The following is a 26,999-nucleotide window of genomic DNA, read 5'->3' as shown; positions in this document are numbered from 1 at the left end:
CAGAGTGGAGTGATAGTGGTTCTAGCACCTCTTTGAGGAAAGCAAATGGCCTGTTTGATACATGTCACTGACAACTGTCCACAGGCTTCTTGTATTAACATCATGAAGATCCACTGTAACGTTTTGATTATAAGGATATAAAGAGTAGATAAAGCACCTAAGAATTCTGTTGCTGCCTGCCTTCCAATGAAGTCTTTTTTTTTTTTCTGGTTTTCTCATGATAAATCAGGGGTTGTTAAACATTACAAGAATCATTTCTAGGCCTTTCCTACCACTCTGAACAAATATTAAGTGTCTTCTTGCTAGGCACTGTGGTGGGGAGGTAAAAGTGGAAAGAAATGCTCTCACTGGCATCTGGAAGGACACTTTGCTCTGAATTACTGGAAATGCAACAGGTGTGGAGTTGGGTTAGAGAAACCTTTGAATTTAGCATGTATGAAAGGCATCATGATTGTGGCACTGGAGGGGTATCTTTTCACTTAACACATGACTAGTTTTATGAATGGTACCAGTACTCTAAACTCAAATGCTAAAGACAATTCATTAACATCTATATCTACAATCTTAAGAAATGCATTTAGGGGGCTCCTGAGTGGCTTATTCAGTTGAGTGTCCAACTCTTGGTTTCGAGTCCTACAGTGGGCTCCACGCTCAGCACGGAGTCTGTTTCAGATTCTCTCTCCCTTTCCCTCTCCCCCGCCACTCTCCCCACTCACTCATGCTCTAATAAATAAATACAATCTTTTCTAAAAAACCAAATACATTTAGTACTCGTGTTTTTTTCTAACACCGCCAAGCAATTCTCCCAATTCTCAGTGGCCACTGACTAGGTGTCCTACAAACTTAATTCAGTTATGACCCTATCTACTTGGAATTAGTGTCAGATCCCACAGGTTAAGGGCTCAGTCCAACAAGACTGCCCCTAATTCAAACACCTATTGCTAAGTCCTGATTGTTACCTGTCCTTCTGACTTACTGGCTATAAATCTGAAGTTCCCACTGACATCCTCCTTGGGTTTGATTAATTTGCTAGAGTAACTACAGAACTCAGAAAAACATTTACTTAAACATTTACCAGCTTATTATAAAGGATACAGATGAACAGCTAGGTGAAGAGGTACAAAGGGCAAGGTCCCACAGACAGGGTCTGTCCAAACCCAGTCCTTTTGGGTTTTTATAGAGGCTTCATTACACAGTCACGATTGATTAAATCATTGGCCATTGGTGTTTGATTTAACCTCCAGCCCCTCTCCCCTCCCTAGAGGTGGGGGGAAGTGGGGGATTGAAAGTTCCAACCCTCTAATCACACGGTTGGTTCCCCTGGCAACCAGTCCCCATCCACAGGTTACTTAGGAGCTTTCCAAAAGTTACCTCATTAAAGTTACAAGACACGTTTATCACTCTTATCACTTAAGAAATTTCAAGAGTTTTAGGAGCTCCGTACCAGGAAAGGAGATAAAGACCAAATATATATGTCTTATAAGTCGCAATATCACAAGTACCAAACAAAAATTTTTCACTTAACAGGTTTATTTTAGCAGCTCAGTTTTATTACATTCTACATATTTAATATATTTATATGTCTATCTGTTCTGCATAGATGGCATATTCATTAACTTTTATAGTTGACTTTTTTATTTGATATTTGCTGCTACCTGGCCTGAAGAAAGAGTCAGGAAGACAAAACTTGCTTGGTGGATACATGGTGCAGCATTTAACTTTTCAGCAGAACTTTACTTTGATGTAGGCTTCAGTGTCAGCTTTTCTTCCTCTTCTTTTTCAAATCCCGAACAGACGAGAGATCTTCCCTTAGGATATCGAGCACAACACTTACGCAGTTCTTGGATGACAGCCTGACACTTAGATTCCATGTAGTTGTTGGCTGAAAAACAGACAGGCAGACCCTAGTCATGATCTCAGAGAACTAAGGCACAGGGAAGTTTAGATCAGTGCTTCCCACTCTACAGACCTGGAAGAAAAAGGATGTACCCAAGTCCACCTAATTCTTTCTGATGTACAGACCAGTCAACAGGATAATTAGAAAAAAAAAGCATGATTTACAAAGTGGTTGAAAGCTATTTTTATATATGAATTTCCTTTTCTTTAAGGTTGAGTTAATAGCTTACGTGCCCTTTTCTAAGACAGTGGTGGCCGTAAGTGCAACAGAGGTTGGCAAACTGCAGCCTCTGGATAGAGTTCAACTCTTTTTTACAGCTGTGAGCTAAGAATGGTTCTTACATTTTTCAAGGGTTGCAAACACACACCCACATACCCACCCACACACTATACAACAAAGACCTTCTGGCCTCCAAAGCTAAAATAGTTCCTATTTGGCCTTCTACAGAAAATATTTTGTAGACCCCCTACTATACATAGACCTTAAGTCAAGGAGAACTTGACCTAAAGGTTCTAGGTCAGCTGCAGTTGATCTGAGTCCCCCGGTGCTAAAATGGGGTGCATGGGAGTTAGTCCAGGATTAAAAAAAAAAAACAACCCAATTCTGACTAGAAAGAATACAGCGGAGTGGCTGAGTCCAAGCTTGGAGCCAGACCAAAAGGGTTCAAATCCTCACTGTACCCCTTATTAGCTGTGTGACCCTAGACAAGTTATCTAACTTCTGTGTCAATTTCTCCATCTATAAAATGGGGGTCACAGTAGCATCCACCTAATGGATGAAAGGATTAAATGACTCAATATGTTTAAAACCCTTATGGCTGTGCTTAATTCTCTTAGTCCTTCCAGCCCTCAGTCCTCCCACACTGTAGCCATGTGTTGCTAATTCAAATAAGGTAAGAATTTATTTGGGAAAAGAAACTGTGAAAAACATTTTCCTTTTTCTTAAATTTGGAGGAAGGAAAGAAAAGGATGAATAAAGTAGCATTACTATCATACATTAACATTTTAGATTAAGATTTTTATGAAATGTTGCTTACATCATAAAAAGTCTAAGAATGAAAGTTAAAAGTCAAAGGAAATAAACAAGAGTTTTCTTTAGTAGTGAATCTTTGGGTAAATTCTTAACATTTTTCCTTCAGACCCTTCTATATTTTCATGGGCATCCATCTCTATCTGTTACTTTAATAATGGGAAAAGTTATCAAAAACGTCACTTTTGAAGTTCAGAAAGCCTTGTAGCTTTTTCTATCTGTTCTTCTGCCAATAATCATTTGCTGATTTTTAAAAAATATAAAATCCTCTAGCATTTGGTCAAACTTATTGGCCAATTTAAAACCAAACTGGGGGAAAAAATCAAGTGGACAGATCACATCAAATATGCTTTAGTTGAAGTTTGCTTTTGCCTTTAAGACTTAGTTGCTGACTTTGGCAGCCTGAATTCCAATTGTATTTTCAACCCCCATTTCTAACCTGATTGCTTTTAAGAAGTGGGTTGTCAGCCACAGTGAAGTATAACCAACCAACCCATTTAAAACTAGTCTTTTTTAAAAAAGGACTTTGCTCAGCTTAGTTATTCTCAACTCTGGCTGTACATTAAAATAACCTGGTTAGCTTTTTAGACTGATTCCTGCCCAGAACCCATCCTCAGGAAGTCTGATTTAATTGTTCTAGGCAAGAGCTTTTTTTAAAGCTCTTCAGGTGATTCTAATGTACAACCAGAATTGCAAACACGAAGCTTGGATCATATCACTTTTTATTTTCTGCATCTTTGATGAAATGAGAAAAATCTTCAGGATAATTACAGAAATATTACATTTGAGAGGAGCTCATATCATTTGTGATAAAAAGAAAAATTGGTCTCTTGTAGTTAGTTCACAGATAAAGTGAAAAAATATAAAAAAGCATTTAACATACTACCTTGTAAACATTTCTGTATTTCACAGGCTTGTTTCTGGCACGGATCCTTCTGCGGCATATCCAGAAAACTAAAATAAGAAAAATGATTTTTATTTTGTCTTTTATCCATAAAGACTTTAAAGCCCCTCTAGATGGAATTTTCTTCTGAGACAACCAGGTATGCTAGAAAACAATTGCACTAAAAAATACTCTTCCCATTCATAGGATGAATCAACTGTATTTTTATAATATCCATTTCATTCAATTTGGAAGACATAAATAGCTTTACATGAAAATAAAACCGTGAATTCAATCACCTCATCTTGAATATTGTAAACCAATTGTGGGCTAGAGGAGCCGATGCCACAGCCAAATAGGCCTGTCCACTGCTCAGATCTATCATTCACAGAACCACCCTTGGTAAATGATTAAACTCCTTGAGCCTTTTTCCTTATAATTCATGAGTAAAACAGGGACCATTCCTACCTACCTCAAAGCATTAATGGAAGGATTAAGTGTGATAAAGAATATAAAGTGCACAGAGTAGTGCCTGGAAGGAAGGCAGTAAGGATTCAATACATGGTAGCTATGATTCCCAAGATTTTTTAGAAAGTAAAACCTTACTTTTAATGTACATAAACAGTTATGACTACTTTAACTCAGAAAATTCTTTATCAGGTAGTAAATGATTTCCTAGGAATCAGCAATATTTGGTGCTATTATTACTTCCTGAGAAAGGTGCTAGTTAAGCGGCTAAAATAATTTTTGGAGCTCTTACAGAAACCAACTTATTTAAAATATCTGTAACCAGAGAATGAATTGAAGTGCCCACGATTTTGATTAGCAACCTCTAATAATTTGAAGGCACAATTTCAGAAAGGAAAAAGGCCCAGGAGCCTTTGTAGCTAATTTCATTAATTCAAATAACCTCCTCTTTTTTCAGAGCCCCCTAAGTTCTCAGTAGATCCAAGTTAGGTCAGTACTGGGAGGGGAAACACTGGAGCAAAACCTAGGATATTTACAGGATGGGGGAAGGAAAGGCAGGTGAATTGCTGCAGGGCAAATAAGCGACAAATAGATGTTGATGCTGCTAGGAGCTGCTCTCTTCTCTCTAAATCAGTACCAAGTCCTTGGTGATCAGGGCATCTGTTCTGTAGCAGGTGCTGACTTTTGTGGGATTCATCAGATCCCAGTTCCAGCTGATGATGTCCATTAAAGGTTCTATGGCAATTTCCAAAGGAGTCAATTTCAAGTTAGGTATCCTGACTAAGTGCTTTTGTTGACTTGCTTTCTGCCTACGTAACCCCCTCTCTGCAGTTCCATTTGTGGTGTTCTTCATGACCCTTCCTAAGCTTCTGTGTTCTTGAGCAGTTTTTCAACCCACTCCCTCCCCACAGGCCCACAGGTGGGTGCACTGCAGTGGTGGATGAAGTGATTGCCATATACTGAACAGAACAGAGGAGCATATCTTCCTAGAATCCCAGCACCTGGAAAAAAAATAGATCATTAAAATCACCACAACTGAATAGAGTGAAAAAGAAGAAGGGAGAACAGGGGAGAAATAGAAATACATACCAGGTTAATCATCAGGCAAAAGCTTAAGCAACAGCTCCTGTACTCCCCTGACCTGTCAGAAAAAGAAAAGTTTATAGAGTACTCTGTTGTAAGAGCCCCAATACAATGGAAAATGATTAAGCAACATGGGTACCATTAAATGATGCTGAATCTGCCACAAGCGAGAGTTGTTATCCATGTAGCGTTCCTCAGGGTAGAGTTGCCACATGAGAGGTAGCTGGGAGGTAAGAAGGTGACTTGGCCTAGCCGGGTCACCTAAGGGAACCTGAACTTGCTGGACTCGTGCCCTTAGGAAACTCGTCTCCTAATGGGAAAAAAATGACAAAAATAAAAGCAAAGATTTCAGGATTTTGAGACTGGTTAGACACCAAGTTGCTTGAAAGCTAAGTCAATTAAAAAAATAAGCAAAATGTAAACAGTTACCTCTTCCACGACGGCCACCCACGTGCGCTGGTATTCGTCGCGGTAGATACCCTCTTGGTGAACCCAGAGGTGATCGGGTGGAGCCCCCACATCCTCTCCTGCCATTCTGGGCTTTGGGTTCCAATTCTAGCCCTGCTTTTCTCCACCTAAGCCTGCAGCACCCGCGCACAGGACACAGGTGTGACTTTTTGGGTTTGAATGAACTCACCAGTGAGCAAGGTGACCTGGTACTAGCAACCACCAACCAGAACAAAACTCTTATATGTCTACTTGCACAGCCTAAATAGAGCCGAGGCTATCTGAAGCTCCCTGCAAGACACTGAAGTGACATTCAGCAGAGCCTCAGGTCATGCTAACTGTTGACTGTGAAGCACTCAGCTCCTCAGCTCAGTGGGGAGTTCTGTGGAAATGTAGGACTAGCACCTCAGGAAGCTGGGCAGTGGTGTCACAGTCTTTGCACTCACAAAGCAGCATCTGACAAAATGTAGGTGGCAACAGAGTATGCACAGGCACTTATTTGGGCAACAATGGACACGTGTGCCATATTCCCCAGGTAAAAGCCCCTTTCAAGCAATTCCATTTTAAAGGATTGTGAAGGCTGAATTATGTGCATCGCTTTGTAAATTAAAATTAAGTTTGTTTTAAGGACAAGCAACCTATTTATCAGCTTACTTAGAAAGGTTACTTATAGCAGCTGGGCATTTCCAGAAGGGGGTTTTCATGTTAAGGAAAATATTTAAGGTAGCTTCATGGAATTTTGAAGCTGCAAAAGACTTTGGGGATCATGGTGATTTGGAGCTGAGAGCAAATGATCGTTATCCATCTAGGTCCTTGTTTCATTTTGATAATGCTTCAGGATGTCACAGGAACCCATTTTTCCACAGAGGTGTGCATTTAAATTCTGATTTCCCAAGTCAGAAGGCCAGAAAAACCCCTCTGCCGTTTGAGAGGTGTAAAGGAAGCAAACCTCCTGGGCAAACTCTTTCCATAATGCAGATTCGGCTCTAACCCCGTAAGGACTTTCTGCCTAGCTCTGGATCTCATTTCAGGGCCTCACAATTACTTGACCTGCATTTTGGAGGAATGAATTGTTTGTACCTGGTTCCTAGCATCATGGCATGGTTTCCCTGTATTTCTACCTTTGACAGAGCAGATAACAGCATTGGGGCATCTGCCCCACAAAACAAAGGTCTCCTATTCTCATTGGGTGGCCTTAAGGTAGGAGAGCAACTGCAGCACATCTCGGGAGGTTGTTAAACCATTATTGAGATTGTCAAGAGCAAATGAGATGCCAGAACACAGTATGATACAGCCCAGGAAAAAGCCAGAAAGAATTAATTGGGCTAAACCAAGCCCTCTTTTCAAGGACAACAATTTGATTTTTTTTTTTCTCTTAACACTGTTAGTTCACCTTCCAAGTAGATCTCTTTTATAGACTTAAGAAATGGTCTGATTTCAGTGGATAATTTAAGAGCATCATAGTTGCTTCACCCATTGTACCCTGATTGGAGTTGACTCTGAGCCTATTGTAAGCTCCCATCTTATAGGGCTCCCTCATTTCAAACTCACCTAAAGAACCCCTTCTCCTTCACCAAATTCCAATTTCTCTCAGTGGCAACACCACCTCTCCTGATCTTGCAGACTCAAAACTTCTGAGTTATCTTGGACTTCTTCCTCTTCTTCAGTTGCTACATCCTGTCACCAGTTCCAGCAAGCACCACTACCACCATATTTGAGACAAACTTTCCCCTAAATACTAGGCCCATTTCTAGCTCCAAATCCTTGCTCTAGCTTTCTACTTGTCTAAAATGCCTCCACAGGCCATTCTGTTTATCTCAGTACCTTCGCTATGAAAACTTCTTGCCTCTTAGGACTACTGCAGCATTTATGTCTCAGCTCAAGCTCATATTCTGGCCTCTAATTATAAATTGCCTTTGCATATTTGCTTTGCTTATTTCACAAGCCTTGTCTCCCCTCAAATACAGTATTATAAGCTCTTCGATAACAGGAATGATACAGTAGTACTGGGCACCCTAAGTCTCAATACTAGTCAGTGTTCCTGTGAGTGAGTGGATATGTATGCTGAGAGGGGAAACAGATAAAGACCACACATACATGGACAGAGATTGATTCTCTAGGTATATTATATACCTATATATTTTTTCAAAGCCATTTTTTTTTCCATTTAGCAGATACAATTGTTCTGCCTCTCCTTTTCCCCAGGGCTTTGGAAAGGAGAGATACAAACAAAAACCAAGTAAATACTAATGTGAAAAAAATATTTATTAAAGTCTGGATTTTGAGTACAAAAGAAATAAGTATGGCCATTAAAAAAAAAAGAAACCAAGTGTTAAGAGTTTCAGTACCATCTCACCTTCACAGACAGGTCCATTCACAGATAGACAACAACTAATATATTGACATTTAAATTTGTTTTGAATGAAAAGCAAAATTTTACTGGTTACACTGACATTAAAAGGAAATGATTCCAGTGGTATAGAGGGCAAACAAATTGGAGATGATAGTCTGAGTTACTATGAATTACTACAAAGAGGCCTATGAGTCACTACAAAATATTCTAAGAAAGGCAGTGTGATGTGCTGCTGTGACCTGAAGGCCAACATGCTGGGCATCAGTAGGATGAGCCTGGGAACAAACTCCAGCACGTGACCCTGGACTTGTGTGTGCTACCACTCACCGAGATGCTGCCATATGAGCACGAACCAACAACATCCTTACCAGAGAAAAGCAAAGGCTGAATGACTAAGATTAAGATGAAGGACCATAAAATCATAGATTGTATAAATTGCAAACCATTTCCCTAAAATGTGATTCTTGGAACACTTGCCCCTAACTTTTTCCCTGGTCAAATAAGTTTGGGAATCTTATAGTCATAAAGCTTATTAGTGTAGTAAAAGCTCTGGCAAGTTACACAGTAAAGAAACTTTAACAATTCCCAAATTTATTTGACTAGAGAACATTTTTCTGCACATGAAACTTGTTCATAAAATTCAGAACCCCTTGAACTAAGATGAATCTCTTAAATCCTCAAGATAAACTCAGGCACAACGTGCAGTATAATACACAACATAAACCTCTTCCACTCAACGCAAAGGAAAACTACCATCTGCAAATTCAAATGGATTCAAAAAGTGCTTATATGGCTTTATCATCCAGTAAGGCACTAAAGCCGACTGTCCCCATGGGGGTCACCTTGATGTCATGGCCAGAGACCATACTGGCCTAGACAGACTATTTCCTAGTAAGGCATTTCATAAATTATGTTTTAAATGGACGATATACAACATAGAAAGGGTTCCTTAAGAAAAATATAATTTACTTCAATTTGCAGGTGTTTGAACAATTTTTAAACATTAATTAGTTGAATATACTTATTTTCTTTGAAGTGAATTAATAAACTGATTTAATTACAATGGGTGAAGTTACTAAGAACGCATGCCCTGGAGTCAGCCTGGCCTGGGTATGAATCCTGATTTTGCCACTTAATAGCTTTGTGACTTGGGAGAAGTTCACCTCTCTACACTTGTTTTCTGAGGTGTAAAATGAGAAATAAACAATATACTGATCATAATGGTCAGCACTTATTTAGCACTTATTATATGTTATATGTATATTGACTCTTTTAATCTTCACTATCACCTGATTAGATGGATACTGTTATTACCCCCCCCCCCGCCCCCCCATTTATAGATGAGGGAAGTAAGGCATAGAGAAGTTAGGTAACTTGCATGAAGTCACAACACAGGTAGGAAGTTGTAGAGTCTGATTCCAGTTGGGGCAGTTTACACAGAAAGGTATATAAATGCTTGGTAGAGTGTCTAGCACAAAATAAGCTTGCCATAAATTTTAATAGTCCTTCTCTGTACTCCAATTAAACATTTAGAACTGTAAAAATGCAGTCATGAGCATTATAAAAGTTAGAGAATGTTGTTCTGATATTTGAGATTGACTAACAGCAACAACAAAGAAAAGGTGTTTTTTCTCTTGAAGGTGCCTAAAGGCACTTTATAAACTCAAAATATTCTATTACTAAACATAATAATGAGAACAGCCATCGTTGTCCCACTAAGGCAGGGCATACAAGCCGCGAACAGTAACTGGACATAATATATGGTGTAAAATTGAAACTTAAGAGAAAATTTAGATGGGTCCAATGTAATTGCACACTTCAAGATTTGCCCAATCTTCATCATTATCAAGACGAATCATGGAAAGAGGTGCCATGTGATCCTTAAGCATTAGGTAAAAATGGAGGTTGCTGGTATATATGTCACAGATAATTTCAGTGGATACGGGCCGTATTTGTGGGGGGACTTGGATTGGAACTGAGTTGGGAGAAAAGAGCAAAGCATCAACACCTCTTCAAGTAGCATCTTGGGAATGTTCCCTTTCCAGTACTGCCATGCCTGCCTGGCTTCAACACTGCACAGGGAATAGAAAACCAGATCAAACAAACATAAACACTGATGGGCTGTGGGAGGCGGCACGGCATGTATTTTTCTTTGATTTAGAATGGTTCCTAAAATCCACGTGTAATTCCTAACCTTGGGAGTTGAAAGATCTGTACTTTTACCCGTGGCACGTTTGACATTCCTGAAAAGAAAATTACTTTTACATAGAATTTCACCATGTCTGATATCATCAAGACAAGGAGAGCTGAGGAAACTTATATTGTGGATATCGACTGCGATACATCTGAGACCTTCAATAAAAACTGAAGTCCCTCATGCCCGTTCCCTGGATCGAACACATAAGATACCTAAAAGCCTTTGGAGAACATAGCAGTAGCCAAGCTTAAGAGTGATACTTTTTCAGATACAGTATAGCACTGTTTCTGGAAGAGGTTACTCACATGAATATAATGTTTCTTGGGCTAATTAATCCGCCTCAGGAGCAGCGAGGCTAAAACTTCCAGGTCCCCCGCCCTGGGCCACTCAAGCCAGGATCGGGACGTGAGCCTGGGGCGAGCCGAGGGGCATCCCGGGCCGAGGTCACCCGAACCGAAGTTATGAGGCGAGGGCCGGCAACCGGAAGTGGTCCAGGGAGAGTTGTACAAAATTCAGGGGCCGTAACTTGGAAACAAAGCGAAATAAAATAAAACCTGAACTGTCTTAGGACCGAATTTCAAAAGAGCGTCCCCCCTGGCTCAGGAGGCCGGCGCGCGCGGCGAGGCCGCCTTAAAGGGCTGTCCCCGGAGCGTGTAGGCCGCGTACGGCTCTCTTCAGCGGGCGGGCAAAATGGGCGCGGGCGCTCGAGAGGCGCCGGCCCGGCCGCCGGGGCGCCGCTCACAGAGCACGTCGGCCCACGACCCGCAAGCGCCGCCTCCCTGCCCACCCCGCCACCCGGCCTGACGCCCCGACCGCGGCCGGCTACCGCCCTCCGCCCCACGGCCACGCCTGCCCCAACCGGCGCGGGCGTCTCCCAGGTGCCGCCGGGCCGGCCCCGCCCGGCCCCCGCGCCCCACGCCCCGCCTCCGCGCGCCCCCCTCGAGCCCCGCCCCACTCCGCCCGCCCCGCCCCGCCCCGCCCGCGCTCCTCAAGCCCCGCCCCCGCGGAACCCGCGCTCCGGAGCACCCGGTTGGCCAGGCCCGGAGTGGGCCCGAGGCGGACGTGAGCAGGGTCGGACCAAGATGGCGGTGCAGGTGGTACAGGCGGTGCAGGCGGTTCATCTGGAGTCGGATGCTTTCCTGGTTTGTCTCAACCACGCTCTGAGCACAGAGAAGGAGGAGGTGATGGGGCTGTGTATAGGGGAGGTGAGTAGGTCAGTTAGCCTGACCGGAACCCTGCTGAGCAGTCGCAGCGTGTCCCCGGGGTGGGTGTTGGCAGCGCCCGGGGCTGCGGAGGCTACAGGCACCTCTGACCTGGCCCCTAGGGCTGATCCTTTGGAAGGTCAGGTAGCGGGGGCCCCGTTTCCTCTGGCTCTGGACGCTTGTTTAGCCTCCCGCAAACCCCCGGCGATCTGCATAAGCCTCCGGGTGGGCCTTGCAGTTTCTCTTATAGTCTGTGGCTTTTCTCCAGATCTGGAGTTGTCACCCCATTGACCCAAACCGCAAGTCAGGCTGTAAAGACGTTGTAGTATAATGAGGACACCGGTGTATTAGGAAGCATCCAACCACGATCAGGGCCCCTGGCCTCGCCTCCAGTCTTCCTGCTGGGAAGCCTTCTAAGTGTATCAGAAAACCAGACAGAGAAGAGGGTTTCAAAGATGCAAAGGTTTCCACTGGGTTAAGTGTTGGAGAGGAGCAAAAGAGGATGAGGAGATAGACCTGACTTGTTTACAGCCCGAAGTAAGAATTCTCCAGTCTTTCATGCTGGTGTACAGGAACACATGACCCAAGTTTCATATAATCTACATCCATGTACATCAAACTAGTGTAATGTGATCAATAATGTTTTCTGCTTTTTCCCACTCTAGTTGAATGATGACACAAGGTAAGATTATATTTGTTTACTCATATCTTTTTTTTTTTTTTTAAGATTTTATTTATTTGACAGAGAGAGACACAGCGAGAGAGGGATCACAAGCAGGGGGAGTGGGAGAGGGAGAAGCAGGCTCCCCGCGGAGCAGGGAGCCCCATGCGGGGCTCGATCCCAGGACCCTGGGATCATGACCCGAGCCGAAGGCAGACGCTTAACGACTGAGCCACCCAGGCGCCCGTTTGCTCATATCTTTTGATCTCTATGTCACTGTTAACTCAAAATCATGACAAGGTTGGCAATATTGTGTACAACTTATATTTTAAGTTACCATTATGAGTCCGGAGTTCCCTCAGTGATACATTTTGAATTCCACCCCGACCCTGAAGGTTGGTTTCCACCTTACTTCCTACTAGGAGAATTTTCAGTTGATATATGTATGACCTTCTGTAAAAAATATGGGTAGGGGTACCAAGATCATGAGTGAACCTGTGAAAGCTCTTACACGTAGAATTTTGTTTACTCATACAGTGCTGTTACGTTCTGTTTTATTTCTTGATATGTTTTATGTTCTCTCTCTCCTGAAATGACAATGAAATACAGATAATTTTCTTTGCAGCAAATGATAAGCATATTAAGAAACATTTCCCCCTATTGACTCATTCCTTTGACTAAATTGTCAATGGCTTTCTGCCTCCCCCTGGTGGACCCTACAACGATCTCAGAGATGCCCAGGAACTTGAATGCTTGAGGAGGCAAAAGCTTTGGGTTACCTTTATTTAAATTTCAAAGCGTAGCGGAATGTGTATTTCTCAAGCCCACCTGCTTAATACCCAGGATTCTAGGAATTTCGCTTTGCCACTGAGCAGATTATGTACTTAGCCACTCTTCCTTTGTCTCTGCTAAGGTTTCATTGCAAAAACTTCGAATCTTGTTACTTTGCTTTAATATCTTTTTATATTCCAAACCTGAGTTCCTTTTTCCCCCCTAATTTATCCCCAAAAGGAGTGACTCCAAATTTACATATACCGGAACTGAAATACGCACAGTTGCTGAAAAGGTATGTGTGCTAGACTTTTGTATGATAGAAACTTTCAGTTGGGGAGGGATTTCTGTCCTCAATTTGATGATCTCAGCCAGGGATTAACTGGTTTGTGCAGGCCCACACTTGTGGCTGGGTAGGGTGTTCTCTCTAGTAAAATCAGATGAAAAGTATACTCATTAGGACTGGAACCTAATTTTTCTATTTGTAGCAAATTCAGATGAGTAATCGCTCTCAGCCCTCCTCCTTGCTGTTCTCTGCCTGATCTCTGGCCCTTCTCCCTGCTTCCTTGAGACTTTTGGCTGGTTTGCTTCCTTGGAATCTGTGAATTTCTTCACATCACTGTTATCTCAAGTCCCAATTCCTACTTGGGCAACCTTCTCCTATAAGCAAACTATCCATAACTTATAATTCTTAGTCTACCTTGATTTTTTTCTTGTCTACAATCCTGCCTTGCCTTTTCTGGCATGCTCTAGCCTTCGTGGTGTAGTATAATGCTTTTCAACCTATACTTTTTGGTATAGGGCCATTTCATTGTTTTTCCAATATGTTGCAGGCCACTGCTTTTGTAAAATACGATAAAAATAAATTATGGCCTCTTCTCTGCCAAGCAGATGATGGGCATGATAAAAACTATCAGGCAACAACTCCATCTACTTTTTACCCCTATATCCAAACTTCTCCATGTTAACCACTTTGCTTCCTTTCTTCCCATATCAAGGGAAGAAGTTTACTTCCTATCCAGAGCTACAGGTCTCTTCAGAGACCTTGCTTATCAAATATCCTATTTTCTGAGTCTTCAACCTTTTGACAGGCTTTTTCCCCTTAGAATACAAATGTGCTTAAATTACTCTCATTTTCACAAAGGAAAGAAAAATAACTTTTCAATCCTGTATATTCTTGTAGTCACTACTCTTGTACCCTTCTTTTAATAGCCAGACTGCTTAAAAGGATAGGCTACAATCATTATTATTTCTTTACCTTCAATAGTCACACATACCAAGATCTGGTTTCCAGTTCTCTCTCTTCAGCCACCTCCCCATTGCTATATCAGTGGATTATTTCTTGGTGCTTATCTTAATCTTTCTCCTCGGAACTCTGAACTGTCATTTTTTTTTTTTTTGTATCTCCCTATTCCTCTCCCCTCCCTCCCATCCATTATGGGCTCTTCATCTTCTGCATTAAATATTGGTATTCTCCAAGTTTCTGGCTTGGCCTCCTTGCCTTCCTGGAATGTCTTCTGGGCAGCATTACCTTCCCTATGGCTTTAGCTACGGCATTGAAGTTAGACAGATCTGTCTTTAAATCCTTCCTCTGATAATCACTGTGTGACTTTGGGCATGTTGTCTAACACTCATTTGTAAAATAGACATAATAATGAGTGTTTTACATACATTACCCAAATCCAACTCTCCCAACAATTCTATGAGGTCGGTGACTGTCATTATCACTGTTTTACAGTTAACATGTAGTGTAATATTAGTTTCAGGAGTAGAATTTAGTGATTCATCACTTACATATAACACCCAGTGCTTATCACAACAAGTGCCCTCCTTAATACCCATCGCCCATTTAACCCATCCCCCTGCCCACCTGCCTCCGTCAACCCTTAGTTTGTTCGCTATAGTTAAGGGTCTGTTTTATGGTTTGCCTCTCTTTGTTTTTTCCCCTATGTTCATCCGTTTTCTTTCGAAAATTCCACATATGAGTGGAATCATTCGGTATTTGTCTTTCTCTGCTGGATTTATTTCACTTAGCATAATACACTCTAGCTCCATCCACATAGTTGCAAATGGCAAGATTTCTTTCTTTTTATGGCTAATATTCCATTGTATATATATACCATATACCACCTCTTCTTTATCCATTCATTCATTAGTCAGTGGACATTTGGGCTCTTTCCATAATTTGGCTGTTATTGATAATGCTGCTATAAACATCGGGGTGCGTGTATCACTGGGGGAGTTACCAAGTTAATAAATGGAAAGCATTTTTCCAAGTGCCTGACACATGGCAGGTAGCCAATAAATATTTGTTGTTGTTAATATCCAGTAGATAGTAGTTAATATCAATTATCCCAAGCTCTAGTACTTCATTCACTACTGCCTATTTCAAGTTTAGCTAGACACAGGCATCTTTTTTTTTTTAAGATTTATTTATTTGACAGAGAGAGACACAGTGAGAGAGGGAACACAAGCAGGGGGAGTGGGAGAGGGAGAAGCAGGCTTCCCGCTGAGCATGGAGCCCGACGCGGGGCTCGATCCCGGGACCCTGGGATCATGACCCGAGCCAAAGGCAGACGCTTAACGACTGAGCCACCCAGGCGCCCCTAGACATAGGCATCTTAAACTAACATGTTCAAAACTGAACCTTCCCTCTTCCTCAAACCCACTCCCAACATTCCTCTGCCACAGTAGTTCCCAAGCCTGGGGGCACCTTGGAATTACCCATATTATTTCCAACACTTCATCCCAACTGCTGCTACCTTATTGGAGATCCTTATTCTTTTCTTGAATACTCGCTAGCCTCTCCCCAGTCTTCTTGCCTCGAGTCTCTTGCCTCTAGTCCTGTCTTCTGATTGCTTAGGGTGTGATCTTTTGAGAACATAAGTCTGACATACCTCTGCTTAAAATCAGTGCATTTCCCATTACCTTTAGGATGAAGCCTCATTAGTTAAGCATTCAGGGCCTTCTTGATCTCATTTCTATTTATCTCCAAGTTCTAACCATGGTAAATTATGGCATTTTCCAGTTTATGCTGTACTGTTTCATTCCTTGTATCTGCTGGGTATTATGCTTGGACAGGTGCCACCTGTCTCCTTTAAGGACTCTGTCTCTCTTCCTGGACATGACTACTGTATCCTGTTTATCTTTGTGTACTTAGGCCCTCACGTATATATGTTGTATGAATGAACATACATTCCCTAAAATAGGAAATTAGTGTTTACCTGCCCAGGAGCCATGGAGAGGCATGCCAGGGGGCACAGATTTCTATAAAGGGCCTGATGGTAAATATGAACGTGGCCAGATTTTGCCCAAGGGAGGCTGGGCAGGCCGTATTTTGCTAGCCCTTGCTCTATACCAAGACAGAGGAGCAAAAGCAACTGGGTTTTAGTACTTGAATTCCAAGACTGAAAAGGCGTAGGGGCCAATCTAGCTAAGCTGGAATATCTTATGTGACTATGACTATAACAGGCTTTCTCAAGCCCGTCAGCTACCAGTGGCTTTCAGGGACATCTGTCAGTCCTTTGTGGCCTTTATTTATGTTTGCCTTATTTTGTTTTTCATCTGTGTCTGGGCTGTTCTTGCCATCCTACCCTGAACTTCGTTTCCTCCTTCTTCTAGGCACTGAAATCTTATCTCACAATAGAGAGAGAAAAGAGTCACCCTGGGCATCAACTCATACTAAAATACATTGCCAGTCTTAATGATGTAATTTTATTTTTCAAGAGTCCATGCCCTCATCTGGAATTCTGTATTAATTTGTATGGCCAAATAGATATTAAACTTCATGAGTTCAGTGATCTTATCTTTTTGGTAGATGTTGGCATGGCATATCCTTTTCCATCCTTTTATTTTTGGTCTTTTTGTGTACTGATACTTAAAGTGTGTTTCTTATTAGCAGCATATAGTTTTTAAAAAATCCAGTCTGATAATCTTTTTAATTGGAGTATTTAGTCCAATTATATTTAATGTAATTATTGATATATATATATATATATATATATATATATATATATATATATATATGGGTTATGGCTTTATCTTTTTGCTTTCTATTTGACTCACTTATTTGCTATTTCTCTTTTTTCTTGCCTTCTTTCAAATTAATCAGATATGCTTTATTATCCCACTTTGAGCCTCCTTGTTATAACATTTTTTTTTTTTACTCTCCTTTTAGTGGTTATCCTACATATTTTGGTATGCATTCTTGATTTTTTAGTCTAATACAGGTTACTATTTTTACCATTTCCCTGATAATGCTAGAACCTTAGAACACTTTAATTTCATTTATACCCTCCCACCTTTTAGATTAGTGTTGTCACATATTTTAATTCTATAGATATTTTAAGCCCCCCTGTGGCATTGTTATTACTATTTTGTACAGTTAGTACTCATTTGTATTTACTCACATATTTTACCTTTTACAGTGTTTTTCATTTCTTTCTTTGTATCTGGGATTTTCCGTCTGCCTGAAGAGGTCTCTTCAGTACTTCTGTGCTGATAATGAGTTCTCTCAATTTTTTGCATCTGAAAATGTCTTTATCTTGCCTTCATTTTTGCAGGATATATTCTTTGAATATAGAATTCTTGGTTGGTAGATCTGGTCTTGATGCACTCTAATATGTCACTCCATCCTCTTTAGGCTTTCATTGTTTCTGTTGAAAACTCAGCTTTTTGTCTTGTTGCTCCTTGAGAGGTCAAGGGTCTTTCTATCTCTGCTTTTGATTTTCTTTATTGTGTACTCTGTGCCTGCCAGACACTGTACCATTGCTGGGGATAAAAATATAACTAAAACATGTTCCCTTCCTTTCAGAAGCTTATGTTCTAGTAGAGGAGAAAATTATGTCAACATGATAAAAACCGTAGTGAGATATGTGTGTATTATAAAAACAGTTGTATGGGAAGGGAGAATGACTAATTCTTTACAGGATGAGCAGGGAATTTCAAGCTGTGAAAGAGTTCACTTGGTGGAAAAAGGCACAAAAGGCAACCACATGTGCCTAATGGCTGCTTACTTCCAAGAATCTGCTCTGTGATTTCACATCTGCCAGTGCCACACCCATCTTTTCCCATGAAATTCTTGAACCATTTCATTCCTCTGATTTTCACTCCTCTGTTTTCCTTTTTGGCTCCTCTTAGCCTACCTCATCCTAAACATGGGTACCCCCCTTAATTCAGGCCTGGACCTCTGCTCCCTCTCCCTACACTATTCCTTGACTCTGTTAACATCTTCTCATCCTAGGTCAGCTCATTTTCCTTCCTTCCTGATCCTTTTTAAACTTAGATCTGCCTCCTGTGTTCCAACTGAGTTTCAACCTGAAATTTTAGAGGTTGTCCTTGACAACTTCCTTTCCTCTGTCACCTATGGGCCATTAGCAACCAACTCTTGTGGATTCTTAATGAGTTTCAAATCTGTTTTTTCCATCTCTGCCATCCACTTAGCCCAGTGTTTTATCATTACGTCACATCCAGGCTACCTGAAACAATGTCCTTCCTTCCAGTTCATCCTGCAGATCTTGGTGTCTGAGGTCCCATACATTTTTATTCTGATCTTAGTCTTACTGTCTGCCATTCCATCTCAAGTTCTGTACTTAAACCAGTTGGCCAACATGCCTCCCAAACATCTTACTCACATCCATTTGGCATCTCTAGAAATTCTGTGTACACACACACACACACACACACACACACACGCACACTCACATACTCTCAGAGCAGCCAGGAAATAGTACACTTGTTGGCCAATGAAGATTTTTTTCTAATCTAAGTGGCTCCTTTCCTCTAAGCTCTTGTAGCATTGATTTACTACATTATTTCATTATAGTTTCATGTATGATACTTGATGCTTAACCAAACTGATGGCATTTTGAACACGTGGATTGTCAGTCTCTGATTGTTAGCCTTGGATTGTCATACTCTGACTTGTATCCTTTTCTGTGAGAGTATCTTGCACATAGTTGTAAATCAAATGATTATTAGTTGATCATTCAAAAAGCTCTTCCTTCATCCAAATATTAGCATTTATGTTTTTGTTTTGAAATGCATATATTGAGCTTGGATGCCTTTTATTTGACATATTCTGTTACTCATGAGAAAAATGTCAGTTTTCTAAATGCAATTTTTAACCTGATAATATAATACAATACACATATTATTGGAGAGAGATAGAAGTAAACATTTCTATGGATTTTCCTCTAGGTTGACACCGTCAGAATTGTTCACATTCATTCTGTCATCATCTTGCGACGTTCTGATAAGAGGAAGGATCGAGTGGAAATTTCTCCAGAGCAGCTGTCTGCGGCCTCAACAGAGGCAGAGATATCCTTACTGGTCAATAAGAAGCTTTTATGTGCTCTGGGACTTCCGGGCCAGGCTTCTCTGTTTGCTGCCTTAGCCTGCTTGAGGAGATTTCACAGGTTTTCTTCCTGGTGACTCTTTCCCAGTTTTCCTGTTTACCCATCAGATCCAATTGTTTGGTTAATCAGAATTTCTTTCCATTTTTCCTTTTGAGTGGCTTTTATTGGAAAAATTAGAAATTTTTAACATTCCTGCTCTTAAATGCCAAAAGATCCCAGGGTCAAATCCTGTGACAATGAACTCTATGGGGGAGTTCCCTCCTCCTTCCTTTCATTCCTGCACTACCCTCTCCAGTCCTCTGCCCCCCTCCAAGTTTTCCTAATATGATTTCATTTCTAGGGCCTTGATGATCTTGGTCTCTGTCCTTTGGAGAGATTCTCTTTGGAGGCTGCCTCTCAAAAAAAAAAAAAAAATGCATTGCTGAAAACTGAAGGCAATATTCCATGTTAAATATAACCAAAAAAGGATCAAATGGGACATTTGCTTCCTATGATCGGGACTTCCATACCTCAGCTATAGCAGGTTAAATTTGCATCAGTGGCTTTTAGTAATTCATTGTTTTTTTTGATTAAGTTTATCTTGTTGTCAATTAAAAAGTAACTTTTAAAAATAGGCGGTTCACATGCATAGTACAAACTTTAAAAGGTACAAAAATATGTACAAAGTAAGTATTTTCTCTCCAACCTCTATGCCCCAGTTCCCTCATGGTCTGTCCCTGGACATAACCAGGATTATCAGGTTTTCATGTATCCTTACAGGTGAATTCTGAGCATACAGAAACATACGCAGATATTTTCTATTTAAAAAAAACTAATATATGATAGCTTATGACTTTGCTTAACAGTGTATCTGGACTATTGTTCACATCAGTACATAGAGGTACCTCATTCTGTTGACTGCAGAATATAGCCCTTGATGACTATTCTGTCCTCGTGCGGATGTTTAGGTTGTTTGTAATCTTTTACTGTGCTGCAGTGTAACCTTGTACATTACTCGCACTTCACAAATGTGTGCAAAGGTTATGTGTACTTGTAGCTGTAGCTGTTTAACCAGTTTACTCTGGCAGTATGCAAAAGTGCCTGTTTCCCTACGCCTTCATAAACACTGTGGGTTATCACAGTTTTTTGTTTTTGTGCTACGAGGCCAGGGTATATCAAAGCTATTGATTGATGCCAATCTGATTGGCAAAAAATTGTATCTTATTTCTTGCAATTTTAATTAGCATTTTTCTAATTATGAGTAAATGTGATCAGCTTTTAATTTTTAAGAATCATTTATTTTTCTCAAAATTATCTGGTTATTTCCTTTGCCTATCTTTCTATTGCTTTGGAAATCTTCTTAATAATTTATAGGCACTCTGTGTTAAGGAAATTAGCCCTTTGTGATAAGGATAATGATTTTTCTTAGCTTATTCATGGTGTGTGTGTATTTCTCCAATCAAATTGTTTTTGCATTTTTATATAATCACATGTATCAGTCTCTTATGGCATGTACCTTTTCCATCTTTTTTAAAAACTCTATTTTGAAATAGATTCATGGGAAGTTACAAAAACAGTATAGAAAGGTCCTTGTACCCTTGACCCAGTTTTCCCCAAATGCTACATCTTAAATAATTGACGATACAATATGGAAACCAGAAAACTGACACTGATACAATGTGTGTCATTCTGTTGCCGTTTTGTCACATGGGCAAATATATGTAACCACCACAGTAGTCAAGATTGCAAAATTATTCCATCACCATGAAGGTCTAACTTATGTTATTCCACTCCCTCAAGCTCCCGCTCCAACCCCTGGCAACCTCTAATCTGTTCTCCGTCTCCTGGAATATAATTGTATAAAAGATGTTTATTGTTGTGATTATATATTGTAACTTCAAACTGAAACTAGTCCATTCCCAAGATGGGGGGATGGCTGGAAACACTGTTGCATGTTACTGCACTTGGACATTACAATGACTATCTGTTAAACATTTACTAAACATCTTGCATGGGTTCCCTCATTTACTCTTCACTGCTGTTGGAAGTGGAATTTCCCCAGCCTGCAAGCTGAAGAAATGGGTTTAGAGAAGTTAAGTCAGTTTTGGCATTTAAAAAATTATTTAAAAAGTATTCTTTCTCAGGATTTGCTGTATAGAAAGGATTATTGTGTTCTAATGTAAGTAATTTGCAGGAAAACAAATCAGCATTTTATAAGATACCAGCAGAAGTCCCAATGAGCAGCAACAGAAGGGGGACCGCTTCTTATCCTTAAGTTGAATTCTTATCTCAACTTAGAGCCTCAGATAGAGTTATGGGAAATTTTTGTTTCTAGAACAAAGGAGGAAAATATTCTTTGGTGGTATATTTCTAGACACCTGGGGAGACCAAAATGGGAGGTCTCTGAAACCATCCCAGTTGCTGTTGTTGACGCTGGCAGGCTGCCAGAGAGAAATCAAACAAATTTTTAAATCTTGTGTTTCTTTCTCAAAACCGGGTAGGATGGAGCTAGAGAGAGGCTAGAAGATTACTCAAGTTAATAATGTGAGTTCCAAAGATTTAGATAAGCTTCTTTTCAGATAGCACAGTGTTAAGTATTTAAGTGATCAAACATTAGCTAAATTGGATTAAGAGAATATAACTATATATGATAATGGAAGCCAGATGGATTCTATTTTTATATTTTAATTAATTAATTAATTTTTAAAGTAATCTCTACACTCAGCCTGGGGCTCGAACTCACAACCCTGAGATCAAGAGTTGCATGCTCTACTGACTGAACCAGCCAGGTGCCCCAAATTGATTCTATTTTTAAAAAGAAATACCTTTGGCTTTAAATGGGAGGTCTGGGAAATTCTGGGGATTAACCTTATTTCATTCTTTTGGTGACATTAAATTATAATAGGTTTATTTTAAACCTCAGGATGCTTTCTGAGCCCTTACTAGCATCACAAATTTTGTTCCCACGAGTTGAAAACACCTTGACAGACACACAGGTTGGCTGAACTAACAGGTCGCCCCATGAGAGTTGTGGGCTGGTATCATTCCCATCCTCATATAACTGTTTGGCCTTCACATGTTGGTAAGTATTATAGGCTTGCAATATTTGTTGTTTTTATTTATATGTTTTTTAAAGATTTTATTTATTTATTTGAGAGAGAGAGAGAGAACAAGCAGTGGGGAGGGGCAGAGGGAGAGGGAGAAGCAGACTCCTGGCTGAGCAGGGAGCCCGATGCGGGGCTCAATTCCAGAACCTGGAGATCATGACCTGAGCTGAAGGCAGACGCTTAACTGCCTGAGCTACCTAGGCGCCCCATGTTTGTTGTTTTTAGAAATCAGTATCATCTTTCTCCGTTATATGAACGATGGTTATTTTAAATCATACTTTAATTATCCTTAAACAGGTGCCCTTATTTTTATTTTGCTGTGTTTTAAGAGTAATGATTTATGTCATACTATTTTTAATAGAGATAAAATTTTAGCACTCCATTTTGACTGTATTCAGGATACCATTGCTAACTAAAGCCTGACAATTGGCTGATATAAAAAAAATTAAATTGTAACTGAAAATTGCTGACTGCTGAATACCACTGTCCAGTACACTCCCATTCGGAAGACTTAAAGGTGTGAGGGGTGAAATTTACAAAATTGAGGTTTAACACATATTCCATCCAGCTGTTGAGGCTCTCAACCTACTTCCTCACCCCACTAATCAGTATAATGTAACAAAATTGTGTTCTCTCTTTTTATCTTTATTGCTTTTCCTGAATCATGGTCATTTTGTTGTTGTTGTTGTTTGTACCTGACTCTTGAAAGAAGTAGAATAACTTTGCTTGGGGAAAGTGAACTAACATTCTTGGAGGAATGTTAGTTCCTCCAAGGAACTAACATTTCCTCTCAGGGACAAAAGATCCAAGCTGCATATAACCATTTGCTAATGATTTATGAATGTTTTCTCCTCTTATCCTCATGGTAACCTGTGAGTTAGAGATCCTCCCCGCAGTGTACTGAGGAGTAAACTGAGGCTTACATCGGTTAAGTGCTCTTTCCACTGTGGTGTTCTCTTTCTAGTCATAGGGGCTTGAGATGATTGTAAGTTCTATATTCATCTACACCACGGTATGAATGCCAAAAAATCAATAGCAGTGCAGTCTCAGACTATAATAATAGCTGAGTGGTCCTCTGTATCTAGAGTAATGGGTGGGCAGGGATACTTCTCAGAATCACCTGGGAGAGCTTTTATAAAATGTACCTGTCTTAAACTCATCTTTCCCAGCCTGGACCTGCTATAAAAACCTCTGGGAGTAGGTCCTAGGTGGGTATATTATGAAAAGACTCCTCAAAGAATTCTGGTGCATAGTCCCAGTTAAGTACTGATATAAAGTAAGGGAGATAATAGACTTGCTCTATTTCTTGCTGACAGAAATTTACCTGACCTGCTGTTAACGTAAGAGTGACATGCCTAAGATAGCTTGTATTAACAAAAAATATATTTCAATTGGAAAAGAAAAAAGGTTAAAGCTGGAACTTGCAATAAAAATAAGGTGTTTTTAAACCTGTTTCAGACTTAAAGTTGATAAAATAGTACAAAGAATTCCTGATACTCTCCCCCCAGATTTGCCACATTTTCTTCCATGCTATCTACGTGTGTGTGTGTGTGTCCATGTTTTTTCTGAAGTATTTGAGAATAAGTCACAGCCAGTATTCACCTTAACTCCTGAATAGTGTTCGGTATGGATTTCCTAAACGCGACGATATTCTCTTACATAATCACAGTGTATTTATGAAAATTGAGAAATTAACATTGAAATAATATTATTTAAGTTACTGACCTTATTCAAATTCGTTAGCTCGCTAATTTCCTAATAAGGGTTGTTTTTATAGCTATAATGTATTCCTGTAAAACCTTTATATCACTGAATAAATTCAGTGTTTGATTTTTATCTTTTACTCAAAAATAATAGCTATTTTTTTCCCTGCCACCATCAACACTAAAATCAGATTTGCCTCAAATTTCTCCCATGGTTGTAGCATAGCCAGAGAGAAGTAAGTACCAAGCACTAATGAAAGGAAGGCTGGAGTGTATGTATTCCTGAACGTTATTGTCACTATGGTAATGAGTAGAATGGAGAATTTTCTGGCAAAAAAAGAAACTCTAAGAACTTAGGAAAAAAACTTTATCAGTCTCTGAAGTGGAACACCCAAAAAGTGTTCCGAATTCAGAGAATGATTGAATTTTCCTCTCAGGGGCAAAAGATCCAAGCTGCTCAACAAGAACCTAGAGCTGTTAGGAAAACAAAGTCACTGCAGAATGTAACTGAACAAAAAACCAACTCTAAATAATGAAATAAGATTAAGGAGGCAAATGAAAATAATTTAACACAAAATAAATTTAGAGACTAGAGCACTGAGATCTTACCTTGAAAAAATAATAATACGTAACTGGGTAAGGAAAAGGAATAAATAACAAAATGGAATAAAGGCAATAGAAAGTTCAGAGAGTTATTATAGCAGGGGAGTTGGGAATAGCAGCTTTGGATTCTATCAGGGAATTGGTCTGCTAGAATCTCATTTCAGCCACTTACTGGTTGAGAAGATCTTTGAACTTTTCTGTGCCATGGTTTCCTCACTGACAGAAAAGGGGAACGTGTTATCAGAACAGTATATGAAATCATGTATGAGGCATTCTGTCCCATGCTTAGCACAATAGCAAAGATAGATACCGAAGCATTTATCTGTATAACTCGACATGGAGAGAGCATGATTATCTAAAGCTGAAGGGCAGACAACACTGGAAGGATTAACAAAAATACTAAGATCTCAAAACTATAGATAAAACTAAAGAAAAAAATCATCTCCCAACTAAGCGGGTGTTCACAATGACAAGATTGTTGTGGATTTCCAGAGCCTAAGGAATTTTGTAGATACAAAGATACATAGCTCATCTCCAAATGGCTGTTTAAGAAATGAGTGAAACAGGTGCCCTCTTAGCAAGTCTTGGGGAGAAAATGAGTAATGATTTAAAGTATGTACAGTAATTATGCTTAATAGGAATGACAAGTGAGAAGGAGTGAAAAATGATTATTCAACAAATTTATAAGATACCTGGATGCAACAATGTAGTCACAGTTTCTGCTGGTTTGGACCTTACGATTTTGTGAGGAAGAAAAACAGTTAAAGTACTAAAGGGGAAATAGAGTAACAACAATAAGGAAGAAATAAAGAACATTTGCACCAGCGAGTTGAAACAGCAAATGTAAAAATAAAAGCCTTAGGACTAAGAAATAAATACAAGAATAAAACGTCATTAAAGACAAGCTTTATAGAGAGGGAGACAAACCATAAGAGACTCTTAATCTTAGGAAACAAACTGAGGATTGCTGGAGGGGATGGGGGTAGGGAGATGGGGTGGCTGGGTGATGGACATTGGGGAGGGTATGTGTTGTGGTGAGTGCTGGGTGTTATGTAAGACTGATGAATCACGGACCTGTACCCCTGAAACAAATGATACATTATATGTTAAATGAATTTAAATTAAAAAAAGAAAAGACAAGCTTTAAACTTAAAGACTTTAAAAAAAAAAAAAAGAAGAAAGACAAGCTTTAACCTAAAAAAAATAACAGGCCAGGTTAAGCTATATGGAGAAAATAAAAGTCACAGTTACATCATTAGGAAAAGGGTGAGACAAGATAGGCCATTCTGTAATAAAAGGCACAGTAAATAATGAAACTCTAACAATGTTAAATTATGTTCCCCACCATAACAATAAAATACACAAAGGACAAAGTTTTACGTATAGGGAATAAAATGGAAACTGGTTTGGAGTAGAACTTGATAACCCACTTTCAGAATCTTATTCCTTCAAGAGTATAATGTGAGTCTTTTGGCTTTGGATTGGGTTTTGCAGTGAAGGAGCAGGGGTATAGAGAAAGTATGTGAACAAAGGCAAGGGTGATGTGGGTCAAACACACCTGCTAACACTTTAAAACTTGATTATTAAAGAATTTCAGACTTACAGAAAAATCGCAAGAACAGTATAAAGAACCACATTCAATAACTGTTAACCTTTTGCCACATTTGCTTTATCATTTTCTCTATACACATACAATTTGAGAGTAAGTTGTAGACATGATGCTCCTTTATCCCTAAATACTAAATTGTCTATTTCTCAAGAACAAGGATACTTACTTCCATAACTACAGTGCAATTATCAAAATCAGGAAAATTGACATTGATATCATCCTTTTATGTAATCTACAGAACTTATTCAAATTTTGCCAGTTCTCCCAATTCTGTCCTTTGTAGCAATTTTTCCTTTCCAGTCCAGAATTCATTCTCAGATCATGCATGGCGTCTAGTATCATGTCCTTTTAGTTTCGATGTGGACCAGTTCCTTAGCTTTTTTGTCATTCCCAAACCTCTGAACTCCTCACTTCCTCCTTCACGTTCAGTGGATAACACTGCTTCCTACTTTATTTATTTTTTTAAAGATTTTATTTATTTATTTGACAGAGAGAGAGGAAGAGTGAGAGCACAAGCAGGGGGAGCGGCAGGGAGCCGGTGGAGGAGCAAGGAGCCCGGTGCAGGACTTGATCCCAGGACCGTGGGATCATGACCTGAACCAAAGGCAGACACTTAAGGGACTGAGCCACCTAGGTGCCCCTGCTTCCTAC

At 40.0% G+C, this 26,999-nt stretch overlaps 3 protein-coding genes across 6 annotated transcripts in view; 1 reads left to right on the top strand and 2 right to left on the bottom strand.

Moving 5' to 3' along the window:
• Positions 1–1,512: 1,512 nt before the first annotated feature.
• On the bottom strand, positions 1,513–10,801 carry CMC4 (C-X9-C motif containing 4). Of its 3 annotated transcripts, none has more exons than XM_036087265.2 (3): positions 10,663–10,801; positions 3,813–3,880; positions 1,513–1,882 (listed from the first exon to the last, which is right to left on the bottom strand). In XM_036087265.2, exons 2-3 carry the CDS (start codon positions 3,868–3,870, stop codon positions 1,734–1,736), a joined length of 207 nt encoding a protein of 68 aa, XP_035943158.1. In that variant the 5' UTR covers positions 3,871–3,880; positions 10,663–10,801; the 3' UTR covers positions 1,513–1,733. The 3 variants fall into 3 exon arrangements, with proteins under 3 accessions (XP_035943158.1, XP_077921571.1, XP_035943159.1); XM_078065445.1 differs by lacking the exon at positions 10,663–10,801 and adding an exon at positions 4,915–5,228; XM_036087266.2 differs by lacking the exon at positions 10,663–10,801 and adding an exon at positions 4,814–4,920.
• MTCP1 (mature T cell proliferation 1) lies at positions 5,139–10,787 on the bottom strand. 2 transcript variants are annotated; one of them, XM_036087264.2, is made up of 5 exons: positions 10,663–10,787; positions 5,790–5,941; positions 5,500–5,670; positions 5,367–5,418; positions 5,139–5,278 (listed from the first exon to the last, which is right to left on the bottom strand). In XM_036087264.2, the coding sequence occupies exons 2-4, from the start codon at positions 5,892–5,894 to the stop codon at positions 5,371–5,373; spliced, it is 324 nt and encodes a 107-aa protein (XP_035943157.1). In that variant the 5' UTR covers positions 5,895–5,941; positions 10,663–10,787; the 3' UTR covers positions 5,139–5,278; positions 5,367–5,370. The 2 variants fall into 2 exon arrangements, with proteins under 2 accessions (XP_035943157.1, XP_077921570.1); XM_078065444.1 differs by lacking the exon at positions 10,663–10,787 and adding an exon at positions 10,169–10,654.
• A 559-nt stretch (positions 10,802–11,360) lies between the features above and the next one.
• Positions 11,361–26,999, top strand: part of BRCC3 (BRCA1/BRCA2-containing complex subunit 3) — a 52,385-nt gene continuing 36,746 nt past the window's right edge. Inside the window, exons 1-5 of the mRNA XM_078065034.1 lie at positions 11,361–11,562; positions 12,225–12,241; positions 13,232–13,286; positions 19,190–19,309; positions 22,321–22,408. Coding sequence (XP_077921160.1) covers positions 11,440–11,562; positions 12,225–12,241; positions 13,232–13,286; positions 19,190–19,309; positions 22,321–22,408 — 403 coding nt within the window. The 5' untranslated portion in view covers positions 11,361–11,439. The remainder of the gene's footprint in view (positions 11,563–12,224; positions 12,242–13,231; positions 13,287–19,189; positions 19,310–22,320; positions 22,409–26,999) is intronic.

This window comes from Halichoerus grypus, chromosome X, assembly GCF_964656455.1.
Source record: "Halichoerus grypus chromosome X, mHalGry1.hap1.1, whole genome shotgun sequence".
NCBI lineage: Eukaryota > Metazoa > Chordata > Mammalia > Carnivora > Phocidae > Halichoerus > Halichoerus grypus.
This window is presented reverse-complemented; position numbering and strand designations above follow the sequence as displayed.

Coding starts and splice junctions, on each gene's coding strand:
- CMC4 (XM_036087265.2), bottom strand. CDS start 3,870: ATGCCGCAGAAGGATCCGTGCCAGAAACAAGCCTGTGAAATACAGAAA. Junction 1,883..3,812: donor AATACAGAAATGTTTACAAG/GTAGTATGTTAA, acceptor TCTGTTTTTCAG/CCAACAACTACATGGAATCT.
- MTCP1 (XM_036087264.2), bottom strand. CDS start 5,894: ATGGCAGGAGAGGATGTGGGGGCTCCACCCGATCACCTCTGGGTTCAC. Junction 5,671..5,789: donor GGGTGGCCGTCGTGGAAGAG/GTAACTGTTTAC, acceptor TTTTCCCATTAG/GAGACGAGTTTCCTAAGGGC. Junction 5,419..5,499: donor AGATTCAGCATCATTTAATG/GTACCCATGTTG, acceptor TTTTTCTGACAG/GTCAGGGGAGTACAGGAGCT.